The following is a 25,317-nucleotide window of genomic DNA, read 5'->3' on the forward strand; positions in this document are numbered from 1 at the left end:
TGACGTTGACAGATTGCCCAGCTGTGACTTTCTGCCGCTTGCGGTCTTGTTTGAAGGCTCGCCAGTCACCAACCCGGTCCTTTCGGCCGGAGTCCCATGCCTTCTTCATTAGCATCTCGTCATGCTCCTTCTGCAACTCTTCCTCGTACTGTTGCAATACCCAGCGCTCGTTAGCCTTGATCGTATGGTACGCATACTTTCTATGGACTTTTAAATCTTCAGTCATCTGGCGGCACATCTCAAGTACCTCTTTGGACATCGAGGCCTCATCCACGGGCAGCAGCTCCTCTCCAGCTGCTCGTCGTTGCCGGTTTTCGCGTTTGCGTCTTTTGGCGACGCGCCGCTGCGCCTCGGCACGGACCTCGTCATAGGCCTCATGCACTTGGTGCGTCTTGGCCTCCTGGAAGGCTTTTTGAATCACGTGGAACGCCTCATCTGCTTTAGGGTGATTACATTTGTCCGGGTGAACAAGCAGCGACAACGCGCGAAATCGCTTCTTCATATCCTCCTCAGTGGCATCCACCTCCAGCAGGAGCACTTCGAAAGGAGAGCTGTGCACCTGAGAAGTCAGACGGATGACATGTTCTTCAGCGGTACCAGTCAGTTTAGGCAACTTCGCGCCCTGAGACGCGGGTTCGCCCTCAATGTACGCCTGGAGGTCTACCGGAGCCCCAGACGCCGACTTATTGGCGACCGCCTCCACCTCGTTGAAGAAGAACTGCAACTCGTCCTCGAAGTCGTCCGACTTCAGGTCTCCCATAATCGCTGAATTTTGATGTGAAAAGCTCAGTCCTCTTCTTGACCCCTAACTGATCACCTTTTGAGCAACCTCGACATACTTGAAGCACCACTAACCATTGGGCAGCCCTCGACTTGCCGTGATCACCTTGACAAACAATACCCTCATAATGAGCATCAGCGACTCAGCGACCGAAAACTCCGAGATCAACGATGATCCAACCAACATCGTAACTGACACCTCAACCGACAGCTCTACCGACACGTCAGCCGACTCCGTCTTTTCCGAAGACTCCTCCCCAATCCGCACGACCTGCTACGGCACTGCGCATCCCGTCGACATGTCGATGTACCCTGGGTGGGAGGAGCCGCCGGTTGTCCAACCCCGCTGGCATCTCTTCAACTTCAAGCTCGTCCGGGGCTTTTTGGGAAACAAGACCACGCTGGGCCTCGGCTATCTGCTAGCTCTGATCGCCATGCAGACTGCTGCAATAGCGATGATCTTGGAGGGAGTGTACCTGCTGTGGGACTCGAAAGGCTTCATGGTGGTGCCTATAACAGTAGGATTGCTAGGCGTTGCACTGGGAGTTTATGGGGGATTCGTCCTCTTCAATTACCAAATCTGTAGGTAATAACCAGACAGCACCAGACACCATTCACATACTTATTATTTGGTTCAACTTATTCAGCCCCGATGCGGATTTTTTTGGACTTGTTCACCGCCTTTTTTTCACTGCAGTCAATCTGGCTGGCTGCGGGCTTCGGTGTCGTCGTCTGGCAGATGCTACGCACTCAGGTGACCTACTGGCATATCCTGACGACCCTGTCGATGGTGATGTTCAACTTGCCGTTCGCCTACTTCTACATGGCTTTCGGCGAATGCATCTTCAGCGCCTACGTATTTAACTTCAGATGTAGGAGATTTGGGATGTCATCATAGACTTGGACGTTTTTGATTCCCTTAACCCAAAGTTCCATCGGCCGCCACACTGTCACTCGTGCAAACTGGATCAGTGTCCGGGCGCAGAGGATCCCGACCACTTCTGCCATTCAAGCCGGACTCGGGTAGCGGTAAGTGAAGCTGGACCGCTGAATAACGCTTCCCAGACGATTTCTGAGTTCGACGAGGAAGAGTCGTCCCTGTATACGTCGTCCTTCTCAACTGTGGACTTGTAGATTTTTAATGAGTGGGTTGGTTGCTGATGATTTCTATTTTCTGCATTTGGGTGAATGGTTGAAATTTGGGGTGATGAAAGTGACTTCTTCACGAGTGATGAAGAAACTACGGCATCCCCTTCGGTGCTTGAGCCCCTCGCGGACACTGAGGGGCCCAGTATTGAGGGCGACGCCCTCACCCAGCCATTGACCGCACAGGATGAAAAGGCGATTGAAGGGTTGCTGGCTGAAATGCGAACTGCTCGGTATGGGCAGGTGGTCCAGTCGGACATTCCAGCTGCCTGTCAGTCCTTCACAGTGTCTGGAACCGTTCACTCTCCTGCGCCACCTACCATAACATCGAAAAAGGAAGTGGCGATTCGCAAGGATTGGTGTGTACACGATACGTCCGACGTTGAGGACTTCCACAAGCGGTTGCCCAAAAGTGAAATGGTTATTCAGTTTCCTTTCGAACTGGACGTCTTTCAGAAGAGGGCGATCTGGCATGTGCACAACCACCGCCACATTATGGTTGCCGCACACACGTCTGCGGGAAAGACCGTCACGGCCGAGTACGCGATCGCCCAGTCAGAGAACGAAGGTCTCCGAGTGGTATATACCAGCCCGATCAAAGCTCTCAGCAATCAGAAGTTTCGGGACTTTACTCAACGCTTTAGTTCGGTGGGCATCATTACCGGTGATGTTGTGATCAATCCCGAGGCGCAGTGTCTGATCATGACCACAGAGATACTTCGGACAATGCTTTACAGAGGTGACCCTCTTATCAACCAACTAGCCTATGTGGTATTTGACGAAGTCCACTACGTATCGGATCCCGACCGAGGGTTAGTCTGGGAGGAGTGCATTATTCTGATGCCAGACCACATCTCGATGCTCATGCTCAGCGCTACGGTACCCAACTTCAAAGACTTCGCTGGCTGGGTAGGCCGCACCAAGCAGAGGGAGATATTCACCGTGATGACCTCCTTCAGGCCTATTCCGCTGAAACATCACTTCTTCTGCCTGGACAAATCGATTGAACTGGCGGACAACAGCGGGCGGATGAACCCCAATGCCTACCACGCGCTGTTCGCTCGGAAGGCAGAGGCGACGAAGAAGCGTCAAGACAAGGAGGCCAGCAAGCGGGGTGGTCGAGGGGGTCGAGGCGCTCGAGGTGGCCGAGGTGGCCGAGGTGGCCGTGGCCCCACAGCCAAGACTCTAACCGGGGCGGCCTTGTCGCAACGAATCCGCGACTGCCTCAAGATGATCCAAAAGGACGAGCACTTCCCTACGATTGTGTTCAGTTTCAGCAGGAAGGACTGCATGACATTTGGAAGGCGTGAGTTAGGGAGATGCTCATCACACAGACGCCGCTGGTCTAGACCTAACCACTGGAGACGAGAAATCCAAGATCATCGTCTTCATCAACGATAGCCTTAAGCTTCTGCCTGAAATGGACAGACAGCTGCCTCAAATCCAACAGGTGATCGACATGGTTCACCGAGGCATCGGTGTACACCATGGTGGACTGCTTCCCATCGTGAAGGAGATCGTTGAGATTCTCTTCTCACGCGGCCTCGTGAAGGTGTTGTTTGCGACGGAGACCTTCGCTATGGGCGTAAACATGCCTGCCCGGACTGTCATGTTCACGGGACTCGAAAAGTTCGATGGGTACCGTCGGCGGTTTTTGTTGTCGTCGGAGTACACACAGATGGCAGGTCGCGCGGGCAGACGTGGCCTCGACGACTACGGCCGCGTGTACGTCATAGTCGATGAGAACTACCCTCCTGAGCAACTTGAGATCCTCAGAATGCTGGAGACACGCAGTGCCCCCATTTGCTCCCAGTTCAAGGTCACGTTCCACTCGCTGCTGCAGGTGTGTGCGCGGTCGGCTGGCCTACGACCAGAAGATATTTTAGCCAAGAGCTACTGCGAAAACAATCGAGCTACCGCGCAGCCCCTCATGCAACGCGACCTCATCCGACAGCGGCGACGGTTAGAGGATATTGAGGAGATCGAGTGTGTCGTCGGTGCCCCTACTATCGCGGAGTACGTCGATGCAGAGATCACCCACCGCCATATTGGCCGGGAACTGTTCCTGCAGCTCTACCGAGACGACCATGAAGCCTTTGAGCCAGGGCGTGTAGTTGTCGCCCATTCCGTTTGCGGGGTGGGAAGTGTGCCTGGTATTCTCCTAGGTGAGCACACCGTCAAAGCCTCCAGTCCGTTGTTTTTCCTGCTGACGGCCATACCTGCGACCACTACTTGTAGCGGTCGTCTCCTCGGAGAGGGTACTATGGCGTCGGAATCTCGGCACAGAGTGGTCCTTTTTAGCCATGTCGGCCTCGATAGCATGTCGATGATCTCGAACACGTGTGTCAACACGCAAGTATCTGAGGACTTGCTCCATGCTCTGCGCCGCACGCTGCAGGCGCAAGGCGAGAGTAAAGCTGTAGACACTCCCACCTTCGACGCCTTGGAGCGCCTGGGAGTGTCGAACCTCTTGCTGACCAGTCTAGCGATGGAGCTGGACCAGAACCTCTCCTTGGAGCAGTATCGTTCTCCGCGCAAAAGCAAGAACCTGAGCTTCCAACATGTGGAGGCTGTGGTGGCTATAGACAACGCTGCTCGAGATCTCCGCAACAACAAGTGTCACACCTGCAGTCTTCGCGAGTCACACTTCGGAATAGAACTTGGTCGCTACAACACGCAGAAGGAAATCGAGCGGCTGCGTTTGGGCGTCTCGCCTGAGTCGATGGCACTGCTGCCGCAGTTACGCAGTCGTCTGAAGTTTCTGACGAAGAAAGGTCTGCTGCGTCCCGCCACGGGTCGTGTCACAAAGAAGGGTCGGATTGCGGGGGAACTTGTCTCGAGTGACGAGCTTACGCTCATTGAGGTGCTGTTCTCCAACGTCCTCTCCACGCTATCGGTGCCCGAGACATGCGCCCTGCTGTCATGCTTTGTATGCCCTGACGGAAACAAGGAAAAGGGGGAGAGGGACCGCGAAACGCTACCTGATAGCCTACGAGAGAGTCTGGCCCAGGTGGACGAGCTTCATTGGAAGCTGGGCGACGAGTGCCTAGGGATGGGTATCACGCTCACGGAGCACGACTGGGCTCGGACCTTCAATATGGGAATCGCTCCTATAATTCTATGGTGGGCCGAAGGCAAGCCCTTCGCAGACATCATGGAGGCGCAGGACAACTTTCAGGAGGGCAACATTGTGAGGACAGTTCTGCGCTTGGACGAGCTCTTGAAGAAACTGAAGGCCACTGCTGCCCACTTGGGCAACTCCCAGTTGGAGCTGAAGCTGGCTGAGTGTTCTCGAGTCATGCACCGAGACGTCGTATTCAGTGTGTCTCTCTACTTAAAGCGCCGCTAAATACCGATATCAATGGACAACCCTGAGGAGATTCCCCTAGACCTGGTGACGGATGTCTTGCCTCCACCACCCCCACCAAACGACGTGAACCCGGAGGAGGTATCTCTATGCCTCTCTGTTGGGACGCCTGAAGAGCCTGTGCGTTCGGCACCCTCCATAGTAGCGAGCTTTTCGGAGCAGGGAGTCTGTCTCAAGAACCGACGAACTCAAAAGGTTCTGCGTATAGACGGCAGCAGTGTAGTGGATGACTTGAGGCTCGCAGAGGCCTATGCCACGATGCAAAACGAAGTGCAGTGGCAACAGGAGAGAGTGCCAATGCAACCTATTCCACAGGTACAATCAGATTCGGAAAGCGAATCCTGCCCAGATGAGGACGTGCGTGCTATAGTAGCACGCGACAGACACCAACCTGAGGCGAGCTACTTGGATCGGCTTATGGCGGCGAACTCGTTGGAGCCCGCGGCGTGCCACGACGAGCCACCACTCGAAGAAGCGCACGCTGTGGACTGGAAGTCTGTCGTGTCCTATATCGCCCCGTCGCATCCACTGGACAAGCTGGGGTGCGTCTACCAACTGCTCTCTTCTCAATCAGTGGTTCTGGCCTGCTTCAACCCGCAGCAGACGTATGCCCCTGGCACTCCTGTTTGTCTATGGAACCGGTCGGTGATAGGCGTGGTGGCGGACTGCTTTGGTCCGGTACACACACCTTTTTATTCTGTGGCTCTACATCCCGAGAAGACGGCTTATGTTGCTGACCTGGCAGCAAACTCGCCCAAGGGCTTAGATCCAGCCGGCGGCCCACCCCAACTGAGACCCGACATGTGGCTGTATGTGGACATCTTCGCTGCTGAACGAATGGAGATTGAAGCATCGTGACGAGAGGTGTTTTGCGGTCACAGTGAAAATGAATCCACTTTGCAAATTTGAACGAGGCCTCCGACGCCGCCCATGGTACACAGGGGCTTCGACCGCCACTGAGGGTGTGACCACACATCCAACAAATCCGCTGCGAGGACTGCCGGCCCTGAAGGTCTCCAGGTCTGCGGTTGCGTCCTGCTGCGTGGTTGCATGGCATCCGGCGCTGGCTCTGGGGGCAGGAGGTGCTTGGCCCAAGCCTGCCGCCGGCGATTCACGCTGTTGCACGTGCCGACCAGGACGGAAATGTGATTGTCGGGATGCGGCCGGCTGAACTCGGCCAATACGACCGTGAACCGCGAGAGCACGTCAGACCAGCACTCCGAGTCAGAGAAAAGGGAGTCTTCGATTTCTGGAGTTGGTGTCAAAGGCCGGTCGTAGCTCCATAATGACACGGAGGCACCTTCCAAGTGTCGTCGCTTCATCTGATCTAACGGCACGAAGAAGCTGCACCCATCATCGAAGCTCATACCACAAAAGGGCCCGCAGGACACGCATGCTCTGCAGGTGGCCTCTGCTGGTGACGCACCTGATCTACAAAACGGAAATCTGGGATCGTCGACGTCAGTCAGCTCCGAAGGCAAAACCTTAACCAGGGGAGGCGTCATTAGGCTGGACTCGCTGAGGCGAATCTGGAAAACGGCTCCTTGGCCGCTAGCAAACAGAATAAACGTGGTCTCGTGGCCCCACGCCAGGTGTGCTACGGGCCTATGGGCAGTCCGCACTGTGAAGAGGCAGCCGAGATGGCGCTGGTGTGCATTCCAGAACGACACGCTTCCGTCCCAGGTTCCTACGGCGAATAGTGAAGGACCGTCCCCGGGAAACCAAACAACTGACAGGAGCGGGACGGTGGCGCACTGTGTGGATGCGCACGGCGTCTCGATCACTCGACGATCCCCAGCGGTGTCCTTAGTTGTGCTGAGAGTCACAGGGTAAGCGCAACCATTAGTTGAGGCGAATAGAAACCTCATGTGGTCTTGCTGGATGTCAAAACAGCAATCGAAGGCCGAGTATACCCCGGATACGGGCTGAATCGTCCAAACAGGGTTGACCTTCACCAATTCGTGGTCGTAGGAAGGTCGTATTGGTAGGATCTGCATCTCACCCGTCGCACACAGGACTGCTAATAGAGAGCCAGGGCAGGTCTTGCCGTTGGCCACCCACTTGATTTGGGTGACATTTGGCTTATCGATGATAACCAACAGACTCCACACGTCGAACTCCATCTCCGTCCGCCATACTTGAATAGTGCCGCTATCCTTCTCTCTCGTAACCACGGCCAGCAGCACGTGGTCCTCTTGGGGGGCGTTGAACTTTACACCTACTACGGTGGCACCCGCGTTGAGGAACGCATGTTTCGCCTGGGAGAACGTGTCACCCGGCTGGAGTGTTTGGCTTGGGTACCATTTGTCGTCGGCCGCATCTACCAAGGTGAGTCGCATGTCCTGGCCTGTTAGTGAACCATCTATGGGCACGTAGTCCGAGTCGTAGAGCGATGATGCCACTAAACTCTCCTTGCTGTCGACCGGCAGCACCATGCCTACGTCGATGGCGGAAGATGTCTGGTCAGTCGTCTCTACCACGTCGAAGCCCACCTCGATTCGCCGGTTCACCAATGACCTCCGACCAGTACGTCCATCGGCAGAGAGGCGAGGACGAGCTGAATGCACACGGGGTCGGTACGCGGACCCATCCACCGTCTTTCGCCGGATACCCGCCCCGCTCTTTGGCTCCCCAAGCGATGAGCGCCTGCGTGTTGCTGCTCTCTTGCCGGCCATCAAGACTGGCTGCATAACATCTTCAGAGTCCGCTTCTGTTAGTGAAGCGGCAGTCGTTGCTTTCTTGCTGGTTCTTCGGACTGGCTGGGGGGCATCTTTAGAGTCCGCTGCTGGTGAAGCGGCAGTCGTTGCTCTCTTGCTGGTTCTTCGGACTGGCTGGGGGGCATCATCCGAGTCCGCTGCTGGTGAAGCGGCAGTCGTTGCTCTCTTGCTGGTTCTTCGGACTGGCTGGGGGGCATCTTTTGAGTCCGCTGCTGATGAAGCGGCAGTCGTTGCTCTCTTGCTGGTTCTCAGGATTGGCCGCATGGAATTATCAGGGTCCGCTTCTGTTGGGGAAGCGTCGCTCATCATTAAGACTGGCAGTAGGGAATCCTCAGAGTCTGCCTCTGCGAGAGAAGTGGTTCTCTCCGCCTTCCTTTTAGCGGGGGGGGCACGACCAGCTGACCGGGACGGCGTTCTCATCGAAACCCTCGAAGCAGGTGTGACAATAGGGGGTCCGCGCGACGATTTCACCGCCATCCGCCGACTCGATCGACGCTTTAACAATGGCGAGAGTGGTGGAGTCGTGGTTGGCTCTAGACTGGTTTCCACATTTAACGATTCTGAAATGTCTGACGTCGAGTCCACACACTCCAATTCCTGTGTCTCTGATGTACATGCAGGGGAGACTTTCTGATGCGCCGATTTCACAGCATATTTCCGTCTGGTGGCGGCCGATGATGCGCGTTTACCACGGGGGGGCATTACGAATTCGCTTAATTCGTTACTTCCTGAAATCTAACAACATCGATCGCTTCCAAAGCACAGAAAATAGGAACATGGTGTATGCTCAGACTGCCCAAAGCTCTTAGAGGTAGGGTCCAATCGCTTCATCCTTCATTGTGCGAGCCGTCTCGAGTCAGACAACGAGGTCCTTCCGAGAACACACGACGATAAGAGTTGTGCCCTTTTAGAGTTGTGCCCTACAAGAGTTGCGCCCTACAAGAGTTGCGCCCTACAAGAGTTGTGCCCTACAAGAGTTGTGCCCTATAAGAGTTGTGCCCTATAAGAGTTGTGCCCTATAAGAGTTGTGCCTCCCTGCGATAACAGCTGACATTCTAGCATTTAAATGGAGGATCTATTATCTCGCCTGGATTCAATCATAGGCGATACGCCGGACGACTACTGTCGTCGCGTCGACCGTGTCCTCTATGACGGCATCCCATCCAGCCGACGCAAGGAGTGTCTAGATGATGGCCTGCATAGGCAGCTGGTGTCCCGCTGCGGTGATCTTGGAGACCCTATGGGGTACCTTCGGGCGGTGTACATCACGGCGTACCTCATGTACGTATGTGGATCTTCTGACAACGCGTGAGGCCATTTTATACATGTTAGTTATTCTTATTCTGAACCGATTTCATTTTTAATGGCTGCTGATTTCGAACTGATATTATATTCAAAAGGCTGTCCAGTCATGCCCTGTCCACGCTCGTGGGGCCGCTGTTTGAGTCCTTTGATCGTCAACCTAACGATGTCCAGGCCTCAGCTTTGTTGGCGCTGCGGTCTTTAGTTGGCTTTTTGGTGACGTCTCGACTTCTTCTTAAGCCGTCCGTCAAGAACCAAGTCTTTCATGTGAGTCCCCCTATCTTATCAGCTCACTGACTCTCCAGATGTCATGCCACCAGTCCGAAGCTGACCCGACATGTGTCACATTCTGGAACGTTTCCACTCTCCACTTCGCCCCGGAGGAGTTGCTGCCTGGAGTAGCCCGTTCTCTGTGCAAGCCGCGCTGCCAGCTGCAACCCGAGGTCAACCGGTCTAGGTCAGTGCTTCCTCGTGCAGACCAGCTCACAGTGCGTACGCTTAGCGCTCATTTCACCAGGCTTACGGAGGTGCTTGTGGAGAATGAGCTTATCGCAGAGGCATACCATGTGACACGGATGGCCCTTACTGCGCTTGGCAGTGCTGATGTAGTGGGTACTTATCTTTTCGTATCGTCCATGAAAGTTTCCGCCTTAGATCTGAATCGTTAAAGACTTTTTGATTCGCGCAGCATTCCAGCCAAGATCGAAGAGAACTCTCTGGCGCTCTGGGGTACCTTGCTAACGCGTACCTCCTCCTCTACGCCCTGGTCGAGGGCGAATGTCCAACGACTCTTCCGGGCGTAGCCAAGTCACTGGCTAGTCGTCGAGTGGCACGGGAGGTGCATCGTGACGACGAGCTGCTCTCATTGGATACCCGCACGGCACTGTTCAACTCATCAGACGCGTATAGTCGAGCCAAGAAACGTGGCGTGGAGGAGGATTTGGGGACGGAGAGCATTTTGCGCCTGCTGCAGAACTGCTTTCGAAGGCGGACAGCGGCGGACTTTAGCATCGCCTCGGGGTATGCGCCGGTCCACCCGATTGGCGGAAGAACCGATCCTTTAGTCGGGCCTCTTCTGGACTACAAGGATAATCTAAGGCCTTTGCTGGTTTTGGTGCCACAAGCGGCACGATTTCACGTGCTGCTAGGTCTATCGAAGGTGTTCATTCAAGTCAAATTGTGTAGGCCTCCGAGTACTTACCAAATGCAGCAGCCATCACTTCAGCGTTCGATTGTGCCGACGAGGCTGCACTTCTTTCGCTTCTGCAGCAGCTGGCTGCGGCACTGAAGACGCCGGCGTTCTGCGTGGAGTACGACGCCGATGGCAGCGGCAGACTAGTTTTTCACCGCCCCCTCCTCCACTCAGACATGCCGTATGCGTCCCCGTTTTGGACGGATGAGGCCTTAACGCTGGTGGAGGCAGGCGTGCGGCAGTTGGAGTCTGCTATGTGATTCATTATTGGTTCCACAGACCTGATTGCATCTTCTCAAGCACGACTCCCAACCCATTCTTGGACAGAGTAGGATGCACTTTTCGATAGCCTCGCCCGTAGATATCGTCAGTTGCACTCGTTATTTTGTACTCCAGGTATCGCCAGAAATCGGCTGCCACTGGATTCGCTTCGCAGCTGACTGCACGACAGACCAGCTCTGAGACTGCGTTGCAGAGCCCCTCCTCCAGGTGGTGGATCAGTGGGGGACACTGCACAAGTGCGAGGTAAACATGTGTGATTTCATGCGCCAGATGGAACCACAGGCGAGGTAGCGGCAGGCCCCTTCGTACGGCCACTTGCTCACAGAAGCCTGATGAGTGCACTTGGGCTATAGACCACACGTCAGTAACGTCCGACTGCACCAGGAATAGCGGCAGCACCGACGCTAAGGATTGACACATGGCCCGTAGGGTGACGCGATTTCTTGTAGAGACCGACAGAGAGGAGCTCTCTGAGTCACTGTCTTTTTGGGGAGGTCCTGCGGTCAATCACACATTAAGCTTAACATTTTTGATTATCTCTGCTTATTATTATTAATTAGATATGAATCCCACCATCGAAAGGAAGAGTTATTTCCACGCCAATCCCCCTGGCTTGCCTCCGGATCTCCTCGTCACCGAACCGCAGACCTAGGTCAGAGAGCACCTCCAACAGACGCACCAACTCCGACCGCGCATGCACATCCGACACGACCAGACCCAGAGAGGCGCACCGACCACACAGCTGCATCCCATCTACGCGCTGCGTGGGAAAGGCGTCGGTCTCGTCCACAAATTCGATTGCCTTACGCTCGCAGGCGGCGCAGGTGGGGAGCCGCATGCAATTCGGGCACGTGGATTCCTTCCAGAAGGGGTGCCACTTCAGCTCTCGAGATCGCCGGAAGCAGTAGAAACATCGGTCGCGCCCTCCCCTCCACAGGTGCGATACCACCGGCGTCATCTCCACCGAGGGCGAATTATTGGCGCAGGCCACACAAAGAAGGCCTTGGGTGCAGCGGTACCCTACCACTGGGTCTCCGCACACACAACAGGCCATTATTGAGTATTTTCACCTAATCCCACGTGTTCTGCTGCTTGTTTGAATTTCGGTGTGTGGCATGGTGTGAAGTGCACGTTTCTCTTTGGGAAAATAAGGATTTATGGTGGTTCAATTGGTCAACGAGGGCATTAGGCCCCCAACGCTTATGACTGTATCGAAGGGCGCTCAATATGACGACTTCACAATTCATAGGCTCTACGGAACTGGCAATTTCTCAAATGTAAGTCATCAGCCCATAGATTTGTTTCACTTCTCAAGAATAATTTTCTTCAAATGATGTGTTCTGCAGATTTTTTCCGCGACCTACAAGGGACACCATGTGGCTCTGAAGGTCGTGAATCGAAAGAAGGTAGAGCGATTGCGAAAGGAAAAGGATGTTCTCATGGAGAAGCACGTTCTCTCTAGGCTTACTACGCGTAAGGACCTCCTGTTCTTTCTTCTCATCCTCGGCAGTCCGCCTTCCGTGTTTTCCTAGACTGCACGGCACCTTTAAAGACGACCATTCGCTGTACTTCGTGATGGACGCCTTGGAGTAAGTGACGATATGGATTGCTGATCCCAGCGGAGGGGAGCTGTGGGAGGATTTGAACGTCTGGGGTTCATATTGGAAGCCCCGCGCCCAAGTGCTACTGAAGCAGCTGGTCCATTGCGTGAGAGAACTCCATGCCGCAGGGATAGTCCATCGTGACCTCAAGGCGGAGAACCTGATCGTCGACCGAAACCAGCTGGTTCTCGTCGACTTCGGGACCGCGTTGGATTTGACACGGCCTGACTTGGAGGGCAGCGGACAGAGCAGTCGCGGACTGAGGCCCATCCACTTCAAACATTACGTAGGTACCCCCCACTTCATGGCACCTGAGGCTGTGAACAATGTCAGCACAGGATACGAGACCGACCTCTGGTCATTAGGGTGCACCATCTATCAGATACTCACTGGCAACCCGCCATTCCTGGCTCCGTCGGAGTTCCTCACATATCTCTTCAGTGGGGAACGACAATTAATCTTTCCTGAGTACCTCAACGAGTTGGAGGTGGATCTGGTGAGCAGCCTGGTTCAGTTGCGGAAGGAGGATCGACTTGGAGCCCGACACGGCCATGCGCCTGATTTCGATGCTATCCTCAGTCACCCCTACTTTAATGGAGCTGAGGAGTCACTGCGCCCAAGTCCAGTGACACCCAAGCTGCTGGAGAAACTCAGCCGACGGCTGTCACTGGGCCCGTTTTCAGGGGCTCGAAAGCTGCCTGTGAACCTTTCGGAAGTGGAGGGTTTTCCTGCGCTGCCGGAGGTGGAGCTACAGCCTCACATTGACGAAGACAGCCTGCTGCACGAGATAAGGCTGCTCGCGAAGGAGTACGCAGGCGACTGTATGCGTTGTGGCGGCAGGAGAGGCGAATTACCCGAACCGCTAGACGGCTCCCTCACTGGTATTCTGCGAGGCAGCTACTGCCTCAAGTGTCAAAAAACCATTACTGATGAGGCTGATCTGGACATGTGCATTCGTGAAGGCTTGAAGCATGACCATTTCACGAGATTTTATCGGTAAGAGACATTAATTGCACTGCCCATGTTCCATTAGACGAAGATAATCTCTTTATCAGAGCCTCCCTTGGAACTCGAGAAGACAACTACTACGAATCTCTGTCGCAACGTTTTCTGAAACAAAACCCTCGCGCAGACTTTCAAGATGAGGACTCTGGTGAAATCCTGCAAGCGTAGCCTCTTTGGAAGTCGATTTGGTGAGGAGTATGAATTTATGGTAGCATGAATTGAGAAAGATAATGCTGGGTCAGAGTCCTGGTATGTGCTGGAAGTCCCTCGGTTCTTTCCTTCTTTGTTTGTACAAAAACTCAATGACGGAACAAGCCTACATTTGGTATGACCGCCGAGCAATGGAGGCTGGAGTAAGCCCTACGCTCTTCGGAGTAATCTCTACAGGCTCGAAGTCTACGGCGGAATCGTTGATGTGCAGGAAGTCGTCCAAAACCGGCACTCGTTGTGATGGAGAGTACCGTCGAGTGGACTGCTCCATGAATGGAACGTGCTCGTACTCCGGCTCTTTCGGGGGGGATGAGCGGAAGTAACAGATGAATGCGAGAGCCAAGCAGAAGAGGCTGGTACTCACGACAAGTACCGTTTGAGGCTCAAGAGCGCTCTGCGTCGGCGGTGAGACCTGTACTCGTTGCCGCGGTGCCTCAGTAGGCCCAGAAACGGTTGCTGAGGTTTCCTTCGTGCTAACGCACACAAGGGAGCTGTCATGGAGACGAGCCACGGTCGCGGCCAGGCTGAAGCATCCAGAAGAGGGCCCAGTTTGCACGATGAAAGTTCCTGGGAGGCTGCCCGAACTCTGCATCACAGCACCCAGTGAGTGATGGCTGGAGATGACCTCGAAAGGCAAGTCGGTAGGGAAAACCATCCTATGACCGTACTCATCAAAAAGAGACAGGTAACCACCGAATCGGCTGTTACTCCAGTGCTCCGCCACGGGCTCGCTGCCAACGGACACCTTGGCTGGAGGTGACACGGTAACGAGGTATTCGTAGGGGTAGCTTCGTGAGTCGTCATGAATGGTCATCCGTGAAGAACATCGTCGTCGGTTGGACCGTAGGACAAGCCCGCCGGCTTCAGATGTCGCGCTGACGCAGCCATTGTCGTCCATGTTGACACGCCACTTCTCGCTCACCACACCCAGGGCGTACCTGGACTCTGGCACCAGAAATAGTTGCCGGTTGAGGGCGTCAGCAAGGAATATTTCAGAGGAGGGCTTGGCGGGGAGCACGGGGCGGCTGAAGGGCGACGCGGGAATGACGGAGATCTGCAATACAGTTACAAGAGCACTACACGTTGACTAATCTGATCAAGGCTAAACTCACGCTCAGAGTTTTGGTATTCCTAAACTTCCCGCAGACCACGTCCACCTTGACGCTGGTGTTGCCCGACGCAACAGCCTCCACATCCGCAGAAAACATTCCAGCTCCAGACAGTGAGGAAGTCAGAACATCACCATCTACCAGCAGCAGATTCTCGTCCAGGGCCGTCCACGAGTAGACGCAGGCCGAGTGTAAACGGGACCGTCCACGAGGCAAGGGCAGGTGCGCCAGGGTGAACTCCTCGCCGGCTTTGTTGACAGGCACGACTCGGAGCCTTGACCGGTTCCCCTGCATCACCACGCCGGTCTCTCCTCGTCCATCGAAGTCGCAGTTGAGCTTAGAGGGCCAGGCCACCTCCACTGGAACGCTAGCACTCAGGAGGTCAGAGCCGCTGCGGCCCGAGACGACGACAGTTGCTCGTCCAGCACGCTTGCTGTGGATAAGGCCGGTTTCAAGGTTGACCTCCACGCTACGGATGTTGTCGGAACTGAAGCTTAGAGCCAATCTCTCAGGGCCGCCGGACACCAGGAGCTCTAGCGAGTGCTCGTCCGGCAGGAGGATCAACTTGGAGTGGGCCACGGCCAGCGGGAGGTAGACGTAGACGTTTAGGAACTCGCTGGTCACGACGGAGCGGTCGACATTGGTGCCCTGCACCATTACTCGATACTGCCCATGCGCCAACGGTTCCAGCTCGAGTGTCGAAGGATCCGTGGGATTCGGAACAAGCCTCAGACCGTCTCCAGTAGTCTTCGACACGATGCCCATGGCAGCGAACTGCGAGGCGTCCAATTCGTTGCCCAAGACATCGAACGCCGAGATCTTAACGCGCAGCGTGGAACCCAGCTGCAGCTGTAGGTCGTTGCTTCCAGAAGAGCCGTCAGCCCGGAGGGTTAGGTTACCCAACGGTTGAAATGTGAAGCGCACTGAAGATGCTTGTTGGCCGGGACCCACGAGCAGGTTGTCAACGAGCTCCGCCTGCACCTCGCATGCCTGCTGCGGCCGGACTATGAACTCAGTGTAGGAAGCGGGTAGCTGCGCCGTGAAGGGGACTGTCTTCATCGTTATTCGTTCCTTAGATAGGGCTATCGAGTGGCACATTTCTGAGAGAGTCTGCGGCGACATGTTAGCCAAAGGATCCAGTTTACGCTGGACGCCGAACAGAAAGGAATCATCCGAGTCGCGCGTGTTGAGCTTGTGTGGGTGTGGCGGAGATGAAACCACGGAACCCTCAGAAACCACTCGCACGTCCCCGCAGAGTCCCTCCAATTTGGCACTGCCCGAACCGAAGACGCTCAGGATTCGGACTACGTAATCAGGGTGAAAGAAGAAGTGCATGCTGTCTGCCCGCGGAACCGCGGTGTCAGGCGTGAGAATTACCGCAGGCGGGACCACCTCAACACTTAGCTTATCAGAGAGAACGTAAGGCGACGACCTCCCGGCCTTCTTCCAGTCCTCTGGTAGCCTTAGGCGCCTGTAGTACTCGTCCACCATGTTTCTTACGGACTTAACCAGATGCGTCAAGTCGAACGGCTTCTGATTCGTGTTGAGACGCAGCTCCAGGGAGACGGCGTGGGTGCCGTGACAGGCGTTCGTTGAGGACTTAACAACTGAAGGCTTGGAAACGTCTTTGCTGGGGTGAACTGGTAAAGATGACGCCCATGTAGGCGTCAGCAGGCCCAACCCGAGCATCGACTGCCCCGACCGATCCCACCCCACCATGCGGAAACCCACCGATTCTCCACACTGCAAGAATACCGTACGCTCGGACATCGGTGCGGCTTCGTCGGTTAGCATAGGCACCAGCTCCACCTTGACGGGCACTGTACAGGTCACAGTTAGGGCGCTAGCGTCGCGTGAGGCGCCTGCGTCGTCGAGGAAGGCGTGGACCACCTGGGTCGTTTCAGCAGCGGTCAGGCAGGTAATCTGGACCGTGCGACTTTCGGACTCCGTGAGGCTGAGTACCTTGGGGTCCACAGTCCATCGGTGCTGGAATCCTTTGATAGGTCCGCCCTTAAGGTCGACGGTGAAGGAGGAGCCGACGACGATGGACGCGGCCGTAAGGGGAAGCTGTTCTTGAAAGTGGTAGGTATCTCTTGGAGCGAGCTTCAACGGTGATTCACGAATCACAAGTGCAGTCTTGTCGTGAACAGTGAGCTCAACCTCCTGAACACGCTCATCCAGTACGACATGTTCGTCCTTACTTAGCGCTGCGCGGATCTTCACATGCCCGGTGCGTCGGGGTTTAACTCGGAAGGCAGCACACGCTCCTACCGGCGGTGATAGGCTTGTTAGTTCTACCTCATCGCGAGACCACACTCGGAGGCTGTACCTGCCGTCACTGGGACCTCTCCAGTGTGGGCTGGCGAGGTGGTCAAGCCGGTCGCACGCGGTGAACGGTATAGTCTTGCCGACGCTCCAGTAGTCGGGAGTCTCGTCCACGTCCGTCAAAGCCGTAGCGGTCACTAACGCGCGATCCTGCACTGTGATATGAGCGCTGTCTACGCTCAAAGCGAGATGGTGAACCTTCGCTATCACTACATCGACGGCGAAAACGTTGTCGCTGTTCTGTCTGTCGATGGCAATGACCTGAGCACGGCCAGTCTCGCTGCCGGCCTTCATAAGGCCGGAAGGCGAGATGGTCACAATGCGAGAGTCGGTGGACTTCCACATGTAAGACCCAGACCCTCCTTTAGGGTGCAACTGCCAGACGTGCATCGGCGGAAGCACCACAGGTACTGACGAGGTGGCGGGCAGCAGAGGGGAGGCTGGATGGTCCGTCACCGATAGCGGCTCCACGACTGTGAAAGCCAGCGACCCGACCAGTCCCAACTGGAGGTCCTCGATCTTATCGAGGTTCACGCGCAGCTCGCCCTTTCCCAGGGTCAGTGCTTGGTAGCGAGCCACAGCGCGGTTAGAGCTCTCCCACCGGACAGTCACAGGGCAGCCTTCACATTTGGGTTGAAAGCTAACGTTGGAGGGCACGAACATCAAGTCGCCTTCGGCAGTACGGAGCTGGACGACGATAATGTACTCGCGACCGAGGACGAAGTAGTTGACGAAAACGGGAACGGGAATAGGAGGCTCGGACTGAGGCGAATGAAGGCTTGCAAACCACTTATCCAGTTCGTTTTTAGGATACGGAGACTGAAATCAAACGTTAAAGAAGTCGAAATATGATCAAAAAGAATCTGAAAGGACCTTACCTTCGCGATGTCAGGGCCGCCGTGCCATCGTGGCAGTCGCTCCACGCTGAACGCCAGAACGTCCATTGCTACGGGCCGTACGACCTTCACGTCCGCTGTCGCCTGGTTCAGTGCCAGCCGGGTGTCAGTCAGGCGCAGTCCGAACTCCGCCGGCAGCGCGGGGGGACGGTCAACACGGACAGCTCCCTTCTGGTCGGTGGAGAGCCACTTGTGACCATCGGTTGACCACTCGAAAAGGCTGCCTGTCACCACTTCGGAGGCATGCAGAGGAACGTGCGGCCTAAGACGTCGTCCTGTGAACTTCAAGCGAGAGTAGGGAGGTACGATCAGCTGCGCTGGGAACACTGCAACAGGTTCTGTGACGTTCAAGTTGACTTCTGCGGAGATGCCTGACGGATAGCCAGCCTCCAGGAGTCGTACGGAGACCTTACTGCGCCCACTGGCCAAGCCTTTAGTGAGGAATACGTCCGACTGGTGACCTTCATTGGCGAGTTTCTTTCTGTTTTCTGTGGCCTTATACACGTCGCTCTGCAATGGGACCTCCTGCAGAATGCCAGGTTCCTCAACGACCCATTTGAATGTCAGTCCTTCAAGGCTTGAAAAGACATTTCCAGCATCGTCGTAGCCCTTAACGGTGAGCGTCTCAACCGTGTCCACGTTGATATTTCTAGCACGCGTCTCAATTTCGAGTCGCCGAATCGCAGCAACGTGTACCTCGCATTTCAGCTCATCACCTGATGACTGATCGCTGGCGAGCACCCAGGTACGTTCGGAGACCTTAGGCGGATCGCGGAGGCGCTGGCTGACGTGCGCCCTGTTCTCGCAGCCGCCTTCGGATGCCAGAGGCTTCACAGCCGCCGTGTCAGGCCGTTGAACGCGCCAGGTGTAGCATCCTCCGTAGGCTGTGATGGGCACCGTTACTTCCCGCCCAACATCCTTGTACCACGGCAGTAAGACTATTACGGGGTCAATCTGTCTAATGGCGTCACGGCACGAGGCAGCGAGGGGCAAAATCAACCATGACGCCCAAGGGACCATGCTCTCGTGCGAAATTCACCGAATAGAACCTTTCGCCAACAGCGCTATGGCAGCGCGAGCTACAACTACAAAGACGTGTTGAGGCTGTGTGTGTGTTGAAGGAGTCCTCCACGGCAGGTGGGCCATCCAGAGAGTGTGTGTGAGACAGAACGGCTCGTGAAAATGGCGCAATTTGCTGCGTGTAGAGATGGCCTCTGTTCGCCCTACTGTCACTGTCTACTGCGCCTCGGAGCCCAAGACGTCCTCTGGCACGGTCTCTATGCCCGCCGTCTTCACGGCGCCAATCAGACACGACCTGGCCCACTTCACGCACTTTATGATGCTCAACAACGCGCGTCAGCCCTATGCCGTCAAGCCTGGTGCTGGATACGGCACTGCCGCCCACACCTGGGGTACTGGCCGCGCCGTATCAAGAATTCCCCGCGTCCCCGGAGGCGGTACCCACCGATCTGGACAGGGCGCCTTCGGCAACATGTGCCGCAAGGGAGGCATGTTCGCTCCCACCAAAACCTGGAGAAAGTGGACTCGCAAGACGAACCTTACCCAGAGGAGACATGTGCTTGCGTCCTGTATCCACGCCTCTGCAGTGCCTGGTATTGTTATGGCCCGCGGCCATCGAGTCGAGAACGTCGCCGAGCTTCCCATAGTCGTCTCCGACCAGATGGAAACGTTCCGAAAGACGAAGGAGGGATACTCCATGCTCAGAAGCATCGGCCTGCTCGACGAGATGTTCCGCATCAAGGATGCCAAGTACATCCGTCACACTAAGGGCGCCAAGCGTAACCGCAAGTTTAAGGTGAAGAAGGGACCTATTGTCGTCTATGCGAACGACTCCGCTTGCGAACGTGCTTTCGCCAACCTTCCCGGTGTCGACTGCATGTGCGTAGACAATCTCTCCGTGCTGGACATGGCACCAGGCGGTCACGTAGGACGAGTTGCCATTTGGACTGAGGGCGCCTTCAGAAAGCTTCACGACCTGTTCGGCTCGTACGAACAGCCAGCAGTTCTTAAGAAGGGCTACCATCTCCAGAGGTCGCTGCTTACCAACGCCGACATTTCCAAGATCATCAACTCCCCTGCCGTCCAGGCCGCTGTGCGCCCCAAACTCGAGAGCAGCACCGTCAAGAGCGTGCAGGTCAACCAGTTGAAGAACTGGGATGCGCGTGTACGCGTGGACCCTGCCTACCCCGAGAAGCACGCTAAGGCCGTCGCACTTAAGGTTCGCAAGAGTCCTGAATTCAAGGCTATGAAGGCCAAGAAACTTCAGCGTAAGCAGGCCGAGGTGGCTCACTACCGGAAGATGAAGGAGATGCGATCCACTTGGGCTACGAGGGGTGCCGTGCCAGAAGGAGACGTTGACGTTGCTAACTGAGTGCTGTGACTGGAACAGAGGTCCATTCTGTAGTTTTTTTTGGGCGTTACGAAGTTTTTTGGCGTTTACATGCTCTCTGACCAGCCTTCAACAGTTGCCAGAACACTGTACTAGGCCAGGGAAACGGCCCTTCCAGTGGAAGTCCTCGTACCTCCCTAGCTTCCCGAGCCTTTGCTGATACCTGCCAAATTTCGCAGTACTCATCGTAGGTGAGGATGGAAAGGTCGAGAGGGTAGATCTGCAGTGCGGGGTTGACCTGCCACGGGGATATTCCAGCGTAGAGGAACTTCACGGGTACGGTCACAGCGGTCTCGAGTGGTGGCCGGACCAAGCGGTAAGGTTTCAAGGGGGCTGGTCCGCTGTTGTCGGGCGGCATGAGTGTGGTCGTTTTCGACGCCTGGTCGGCTTGAACTCTCTTCAAAACCGAAGCGAGGTCGGCCAGTTTATCCTTCAGACTGCATGGCCCAACCTGCCGAGTCTCACCTGTCACTAAGGAAGCTGGCGGCTGGCGTCGGCGCGGACTGCCGGCCTACAACGGGCAGAACGTGTTGTGGGTCGTTCAAGCACAGTGAGATAGCCAGCGCTTTGGCACAGGAGTCGGCGAGAGGCTGCCCATCGCGCCCTATCTGAGCCGGTCTCCCATGATTCAAGGTGTTGGCTGGCGGCTGGGCTTGGCTGAACGGAATGCGAGCCTTAACAATCCACTCAATGCTGAACATGCGGCCTGTGAAAGGCCTCCCGTTAGGCATGTGGAAGACCGTCTTCTCCAGATGCGCCTTCCCGGGGAGGGTACGCATCAGCGCCACTCCCTCCCACTGGTGGCAGACTCCCGTTACCAGGAAAAATAGAAGCACGGGTCCTTCCGTGAATGCTTCACGAAGCACGTTTTCGTTCTTGAAGGTGGTGGCCCAGACGTTCTCGCGTTTGGCGACCTCGATGTTCTCGGCGCCCATGGACCTTATTAGGAAGCTCTTCGCCCGATGAACATCGAACACAGATTGGGCCCAGGGGCCCACGCGTGACATATTAGCTATTTCGCGAAGGCGTTGTGATCTGGCAATCTTGTTCTCAACTTTATGATGTTCAAATGTCACACCCTGTCACCATGATATAAAGCTCCCAGGTACGCCTGCTCCAAATGCGCGTCGGGTTCGTGGTCATGTAGAAAATCGGCAACGTCTGTGATGAACTTGCGCAGGGAGCAATGCTTGGTAAACGCACCGTTGAGGTTCCCTACGTCGTCCTCGTCTACACCGTCGTCCTCATACACGCCGTCGTCGTGATCCTCTCCGCCGTCGTGATCCTCTCCGCCGTCGTGATCCTCTCCGCCGTCGAGATCCTCTCCGTCGTGATCTCCATCGACACCCGCATCACGCTGGACATCCTTGACAAGAAGCTCTCGCATCTCACGCACAGTCGCGAGCCCTGAGAGCTGCGTGACGACGAAGCCGCCTATCACCCCGCCGATGATTCCGGCAGCAACTTTTGCCTCGTCGCCGGCGACGTCTCTGGCGCTGGAATGTTCCCTCGTGGTGTCGGTAGCTGTGGTCGACTCGCTGGGATTAGTGACGACCGTGGAGCTGTTCGTCACCCGGCTACCCAAGCAGTTGTCTCTGGTGGGCTGGGTCGAGCATCTGAAGTTTACGCAGTGGAGACCAGTGAGCTGGTACAAGTGCTGCATGCGGTAGTTCACACAGTCGAAGAAGCTGTTGCCACAACAGCGGTTATGTCCGCCGTTGTAATCTCCGCCGGCACACGTACCTGAACTCACGACAGCTGGGTTTAAAGAGCACGTACGCATGACGGTTTCCCACTGAATATGGGGAAGACCTGTTGCTCTCACCTTATTGGAACGGAGGCACTTCTTGTCACAGTAGCCTTCTGCTGTGAAGAGCGACGAGGAACAAACTGGGTCAACTACATCGCTGGACTGAGCCGCACTCACATCCTTCAAGTTTCCGAAAGCCGTTTGGGTGCGGCTGGATCCCAACTCCGTCTGAAGGATTACAAAAGTCCTCAAGAGATCTGCTGTTCCCCGACAATAACATAAAGACGCTAATAAGCATCCTGTAGGTAGACCGCGTCGTGGATTTGTGTCACAATTTCTCAATTCAATGCCGTTCAGGTGACAAACTCTTTTCTTGACATCAGAATTCTGGTACTTGACAATCCTTCTGTGGGCTGTCTGCGAGCTCGAACCGTCATCGCGGTCCCACCCACGATGAAGCTGGTCAAAATCCACCGCAAACCTGAGCTAAACGCAGTCGCCAGAGGCCGTGTTTTACATTTGAACTTACCGCACCCCTCAGTTTCCGAGAACCACGCGGTGCTGAATTTGAAGGACCTGTCGCTGGTCGACCTCCGCTCGTCAAATGGAACTCGGCTTATTCTGTCGTGGGACCCACCCAGCGACCCGCTGGACACGTATGCTGCCGACAACGGTGGAACTCCGTGGAAAACGAAGCGTGTGCGGCAAACTGTTCTGGCCACGGGACAGCCGTTTCTCGTTGGGATGGTTCCGCTGATCCTCATAAAGGACACCACATCCATCCAGTCTCAGGACACCCAAGTTCGCGATTCGGCTCTGGAAGTGCGGCCACACCAACCTGACGCGGTGCCTGTGTTGCTTAAGAGGCGGCAGAGGGACAAAGACGGCGCACGGTCAACTTCGAAACGCATTCACAAACATTAGAGATGGTCATCAAAACCCATAGAACCCTCAGAAAGCTCTCCCACGGACAGGTCCTCCTCTGACGACAGCTCATCCACGTCCGCATCTACGATGTAGTCTTCGAGTCGTTCACCTCCGGCGTCTGCTGCCGCTCGGTCCAGGCCAGACAGCTCGTAGATGAGGTCCAGCCACACGCCCTGCCCGAAGGATCTCGCGATCAGCATGCCCACGTTGCTGCCGTCCTGGTTCTCGAGTTCCACAGTGGCACCATGATCCTTGAGAATCTTGATTGCCCAGAGGGCAAAACGCGGGTCGGGACAGGTCTCAGCGACGACATGCACGGCAGCGTCCCCCAGGTCGTTGCGATCGTCAACCGCGGCGGCGACGGGCGCGTGAGACAGCAGTGTAGTCATGAACCCTAAAAGTGCCCTCTGCGTGTCGGTGAGCGCCTCGTCACCAGTGTACGCAGCGCCCCGCAATCCAGATAACGAGTGATCGGAAGAGCCCCAGGCAGTGTTTACGGCGGACTGGAACGGCAACATGTGCAGCAGCGTGTTCCCGCACACATCCCGCACGCATACGTTGGCTCCGTGCTGCATCAGCCACTCCGCCTGGGCGAATCTGGCCTCTTCGACACAAATGCAAAGCCACGTCATCTCGTTGTACTCATGCAAGGTGTCGTTCACCGCATCGGGGTTTCGTGAAAACTCGTTCATCATCCGTGCGTCGGAATCGTCGCCTCCGTAAAAAAGGCGTTCTATAGGCGAATACGAGCTCTCCAACGCGAAACTGATGACTTGCCGACAGTCTGTCTTCTGACGCATGGCCAAGGCCAGCGGTGTCATGTTTCTGGCATTCCTCTGTCGCAGGTTGTAGTTTTTCGCGTGCAGTCCTCTCAGAACTTCCACCTTAGTCAAAGACGTCTGCCAAACTCACCTTGTTGGCCCTGGCCGCGACGTGTGCGAGCGAGTTCAACGAGTTTGGGGCTGCGGGGAGACCGGTCAACTCCTCCTGGACTGGCAGTCCTCGGACCATCTCCTCCACAGCCGCCCACTCCTCTTCTGTCTGTGCATCCAGAGCACAGTTGTGCACCTCCTTGAGCCTACTCTCCATCCACCGGCAATTTCGTAATTCACTGTCAGGTTCGGCCGATGGAACTGGACGAACCTCACTTTGAATATCCTCCTGAGGTGCAGAAGTTCTTGCCAAAGAAGGTCTCTCTTTCTACGTTCGCTGACTGCTCGAAAGTGTTGGCAGCGGCACGTAGAGGCCTTGAATGCGTAGAGAAAGAACGAGAGATGCAGAATATCGATCGTACCGTCAGGGGCACAAACGTTAAGACTGAAGAGATTCTGGAGCTAAAGGCGCTTAGGGAACGGATCGATGCTGTCGATAAAGAAGCTCGCCGGAATGACGTTCAACGACAACAGAAACTGCAGGCTTACCAGGAGCAACTGACAGATGCTAAGCAAAAGATAACCAGATTGTTATCCAGAAGGGAGGAATTCCAACAGGAGATAAAACGCCATTCTGCCGCGAATGATGAGTTGAAAGATTTAGACGAGACTCTCGCGCATCTGGCGGAGCTCGCAGAAAAGGCACAAGACGAGCGGAACCAGATACACGACATGAAGCGGAATATTCAGGACGCTGATGCCCTACTGTGACTGCAACTGCCTCTTCTCCCAAGCAGGCACTTCAAGCCTCGTCGCCAACTCCCTGTCGGCTTCCTTGCGGGCCTCAACAGAAGGCTCCTTCAGAAAGAGTCCTTTGCCTTTAGATGCGGCAATTTGCGGTAACCCCGTCATCTTTTTAAATTGCTTCGAAACCAACAGGCTTCCGCTTGCAAGGATGTACTTGTTCGAGTTGCTGGCCCCTATCACATCTTTTATGCATGTCTCGGGAGGTTGCGCCTTCGAGTAGTCCAGTCTCATTGGCGCCACCGCTGACATGTCGATCTCACGAATTCCCTCCTCCGTCTCCACCGCTACGTCCGCGATGTCCGAGGTGGGTTTGGGCGCGGCACGCTCCATGTGCCCACACTTGACCTTGAAGAACTTTTTAGCGACGACTACCGCACTCATTCTTTTCTTCTGCCGAAGGTATGCCAGGCAACATTGACTGGTAACGACGGTGACCTTCTCGGATCCCAACGTCTCCGCGATAGTCTTCTTCACGTCCAGTTTCCTCTCCAAGCAGTAGAGGATGAACTCGGGGTCAACCACTACTCTATAAGGCTCTTGGACTCCGAAATGCGACCTATAAAAAGACGTAAACTTGCGGTTGCGTTTCTTTCTTTGCAGTTTCCCCATCACAGGAAAT

General features: G+C 55.5%; 12 protein-coding genes across 26 annotated transcripts; 5 read left to right on the forward strand and 7 right to left on the reverse strand.

Annotated features, from left to right (window-relative positions):
• Positions 1-4: 4 nt before the first annotated feature.
• Positions 5-760, reverse strand: KVP18_002711 (uncharacterized protein; the record flags this gene model as incomplete). Of its 2 annotated transcripts, none has more annotated exons than XM_067953835.1 (1): positions 5-760. In XM_067953835.1, a coding segment is annotated over one exon (756 nt), but the record flags the coding sequence as incomplete, so codon positions are not given. The 2 variants fall into 2 exon arrangements, with proteins under 2 accessions (XP_067805596.1, XP_067805597.1); XM_067953836.1 differs by having other exon boundaries at positions 74-760.
• Positions 761-908: 148 nt separating this feature from the next.
• On the forward strand, positions 909-1,914 carry KVP18_002709 (uncharacterized protein; the record flags this gene model as incomplete). 2 transcript variants are annotated; one of them, XM_067953830.1, is made up of 3 exons in its annotated part: positions 909-1,362; positions 1,428-1,636; positions 1,660-1,914. In XM_067953830.1, the coding sequence occupies 3 exons, from the start codon at positions 909-911 to the stop codon at positions 1,912-1,914; spliced, it is 918 nt and encodes a 305-aa protein (XP_067805591.1). The 2 variants fall into 2 exon arrangements, with proteins under 2 accessions (XP_067805591.1, XP_067805592.1); XM_067953831.1 differs by having other exon boundaries at positions 1,428-1,678.
• A 54-nt stretch (positions 1,915-1,968) lies between these two features.
• On the forward strand, positions 1,969-6,151 carry KVP18_002720 (uncharacterized protein; the record flags this gene model as incomplete). 3 transcript variants are annotated; one of them, XM_067953855.1, is made up of 4 exons in its annotated part: positions 1,969-3,076; positions 3,104-3,232; positions 3,261-5,246; positions 5,316-6,151. In XM_067953855.1, 4 exons carry the CDS (start codon positions 1,969-1,971, stop codon positions 6,149-6,151), a joined length of 4,059 nt encoding a protein of 1,352 aa, XP_067805616.1. The 3 variants fall into 3 exon arrangements, with proteins under 3 accessions (XP_067805616.1, XP_067805617.1, XP_067805615.1); XM_067953856.1 differs by lacking the exon at positions 5,316-6,151 and having other exon boundaries at positions 1,969-3,232; positions 3,261-5,275; XM_067953854.1 differs by lacking the exons at positions 1,969-3,076; positions 3,104-3,232; positions 3,261-5,246 and having other exon boundaries at positions 5,288-6,151.
• Positions 6,152-6,168: 17 nt separating this feature from the next.
• KVP18_002727 (uncharacterized protein) lies at positions 6,169-7,968 on the reverse strand (the record flags this gene model as incomplete). Its single annotated transcript, XM_067953868.1, has 1 exon — positions 6,169-7,968. One exon carries the CDS (start codon positions 7,966-7,968, stop codon positions 6,169-6,171), a length of 1,800 nt encoding a protein of 599 aa, XP_067805629.1.
• A 1,108-nt stretch (positions 7,969-9,076) lies between these two features.
• Positions 9,077-10,764, forward strand: KVP18_002719 (uncharacterized protein; the record flags this gene model as incomplete). 3 transcript variants are annotated; one of them, XM_067953851.1, is made up of 4 exons in its annotated part: positions 9,077-9,318; positions 9,602-9,920; positions 10,001-10,493; positions 10,523-10,764. In XM_067953851.1, 4 exons carry the CDS (start codon positions 9,077-9,079, stop codon positions 10,762-10,764), a joined length of 1,296 nt encoding a protein of 431 aa, XP_067805612.1.
• A 4-nt stretch (positions 10,765-10,768) lies between these two features.
• KVP18_002705 (uncharacterized protein) lies at positions 10,769-11,840 on the reverse strand (the record flags this gene model as incomplete). The annotated part of the gene is made up of 2 exons (XM_067953824.1): positions 10,769-11,283; positions 11,360-11,840. 2 exons carry the CDS (start codon positions 11,838-11,840, stop codon positions 10,769-10,771), a joined length of 996 nt encoding a protein of 331 aa, XP_067805585.1.
• Positions 11,841-11,943: 103 nt separating this feature from the next.
• KVP18_002714 (uncharacterized protein) lies at positions 11,944-13,560 on the forward strand (the record flags this gene model as incomplete). Of its 2 annotated transcripts, XM_067953841.1 has the most annotated exons (5): positions 11,944-12,063; positions 12,133-12,259; positions 12,297-12,375; positions 12,406-13,383; positions 13,443-13,560. In XM_067953841.1, 5 exons carry the CDS (start codon positions 11,944-11,946, stop codon positions 13,558-13,560), a joined length of 1,422 nt encoding a protein of 473 aa, XP_067805602.1. The 2 variants fall into 2 exon arrangements, with proteins under 2 accessions (XP_067805602.1, XP_067805603.1); XM_067953842.1 differs by lacking the exons at positions 11,944-12,063; positions 12,133-12,259 and having other exon boundaries at positions 12,362-12,375.
• Positions 13,561-13,708: 148 nt separating this feature from the next.
• Positions 13,709-18,952, reverse strand: KVP18_002710 (uncharacterized protein; the record flags this gene model as incomplete). 3 transcript variants are annotated; one of them, XM_067953834.1, is made up of 3 exons in its annotated part: positions 13,709-14,656; positions 14,715-17,855; positions 17,915-18,952. In XM_067953834.1, 3 exons carry the CDS (start codon positions 18,950-18,952, stop codon positions 13,709-13,711), a joined length of 5,127 nt encoding a protein of 1,708 aa, XP_067805595.1. The 3 variants fall into 3 exon arrangements, with proteins under 3 accessions (XP_067805595.1, XP_067805593.1, XP_067805594.1); XM_067953833.1 differs by lacking the exon at positions 13,709-14,656 and having other exon boundaries at positions 14,679-17,855; XM_067953832.1 differs by lacking the exons at positions 14,715-17,855; positions 17,915-18,952 and having other exon boundaries at positions 13,709-14,416.
• A 187-nt stretch (positions 18,953-19,139) lies between these two features.
• KVP18_002707 (uncharacterized protein) lies at positions 19,140-20,324 on the forward strand (the record flags this gene model as incomplete). Its single annotated transcript, XM_067953828.1, has 1 exon — positions 19,140-20,324. One exon carries the CDS (start codon positions 19,140-19,142, stop codon positions 20,322-20,324), a length of 1,185 nt encoding a protein of 394 aa, XP_067805589.1.
• Positions 20,325-20,370: 46 nt separating this feature from the next.
• KVP18_002724 (uncharacterized protein) lies at positions 20,371-22,372 on the reverse strand (the record flags this gene model as incomplete). Of its 4 annotated transcripts, XM_067953864.1 has the most annotated exons (5): positions 20,371-20,779; positions 20,808-21,396; positions 21,429-22,137; positions 22,168-22,232; positions 22,270-22,372. In XM_067953864.1, the coding sequence occupies 5 exons, from the start codon at positions 22,370-22,372 to the stop codon at positions 20,371-20,373; spliced, it is 1,875 nt and encodes a 624-aa protein (XP_067805625.1). The 4 variants fall into 4 exon arrangements, with proteins under 4 accessions (XP_067805625.1, XP_067805623.1, XP_067805622.1 ...); XM_067953862.1 differs by lacking the exons at positions 20,808-21,396; positions 21,429-22,137; positions 22,168-22,232; positions 22,270-22,372 and having other exon boundaries at positions 20,371-20,700; XM_067953861.1 differs by lacking the exons at positions 20,371-20,779; positions 21,429-22,137; positions 22,168-22,232; positions 22,270-22,372 and having other exon boundaries at positions 20,804-21,349.
• A 640-nt stretch (positions 22,373-23,012) lies between these two features.
• On the reverse strand, positions 23,013-24,108 carry KVP18_002717 (uncharacterized protein; the record flags this gene model as incomplete). Of its 3 annotated transcripts, XM_067953847.1 has the most annotated exons (2): positions 23,013-23,903; positions 23,932-24,108. In XM_067953847.1, 2 exons carry the CDS (start codon positions 24,106-24,108, stop codon positions 23,013-23,015), a joined length of 1,068 nt encoding a protein of 355 aa, XP_067805608.1. The 3 variants fall into 3 exon arrangements, with proteins under 3 accessions (XP_067805608.1, XP_067805609.1, XP_067805610.1); XM_067953848.1 differs by lacking the exon at positions 23,932-24,108 and having other exon boundaries at positions 23,013-23,840; XM_067953849.1 differs by lacking the exon at positions 23,013-23,903 and having other exon boundaries at positions 23,905-24,108.
• Positions 24,109-24,653: 545 nt separating this feature from the next.
• KVP18_002713 (uncharacterized protein) lies at positions 24,654-25,307 on the reverse strand (the record flags this gene model as incomplete). Its single annotated transcript, XM_067953840.1, has 1 exon — positions 24,654-25,307. The coding sequence occupies one exon, from the start codon at positions 25,305-25,307 to the stop codon at positions 24,654-24,656; it is 654 nt and encodes a 217-aa protein (XP_067805601.1).
• Positions 25,308-25,317: the final 10 nt, after the last annotated feature.

The sequence above is a fragment of a genome (assembly GCF_019968955.1).
Source record: "MAG: Porospora cf. gigantea A chromosome Unknown PgA_NODE_93_length_42053_cov_342.991, whole genome shotgun sequence".
Taxonomy (NCBI): Eukaryota; Apicomplexa; class Conoidasida; order Eugregarinorida; family Porosporidae; genus Porospora; species Porospora cf. gigantea A.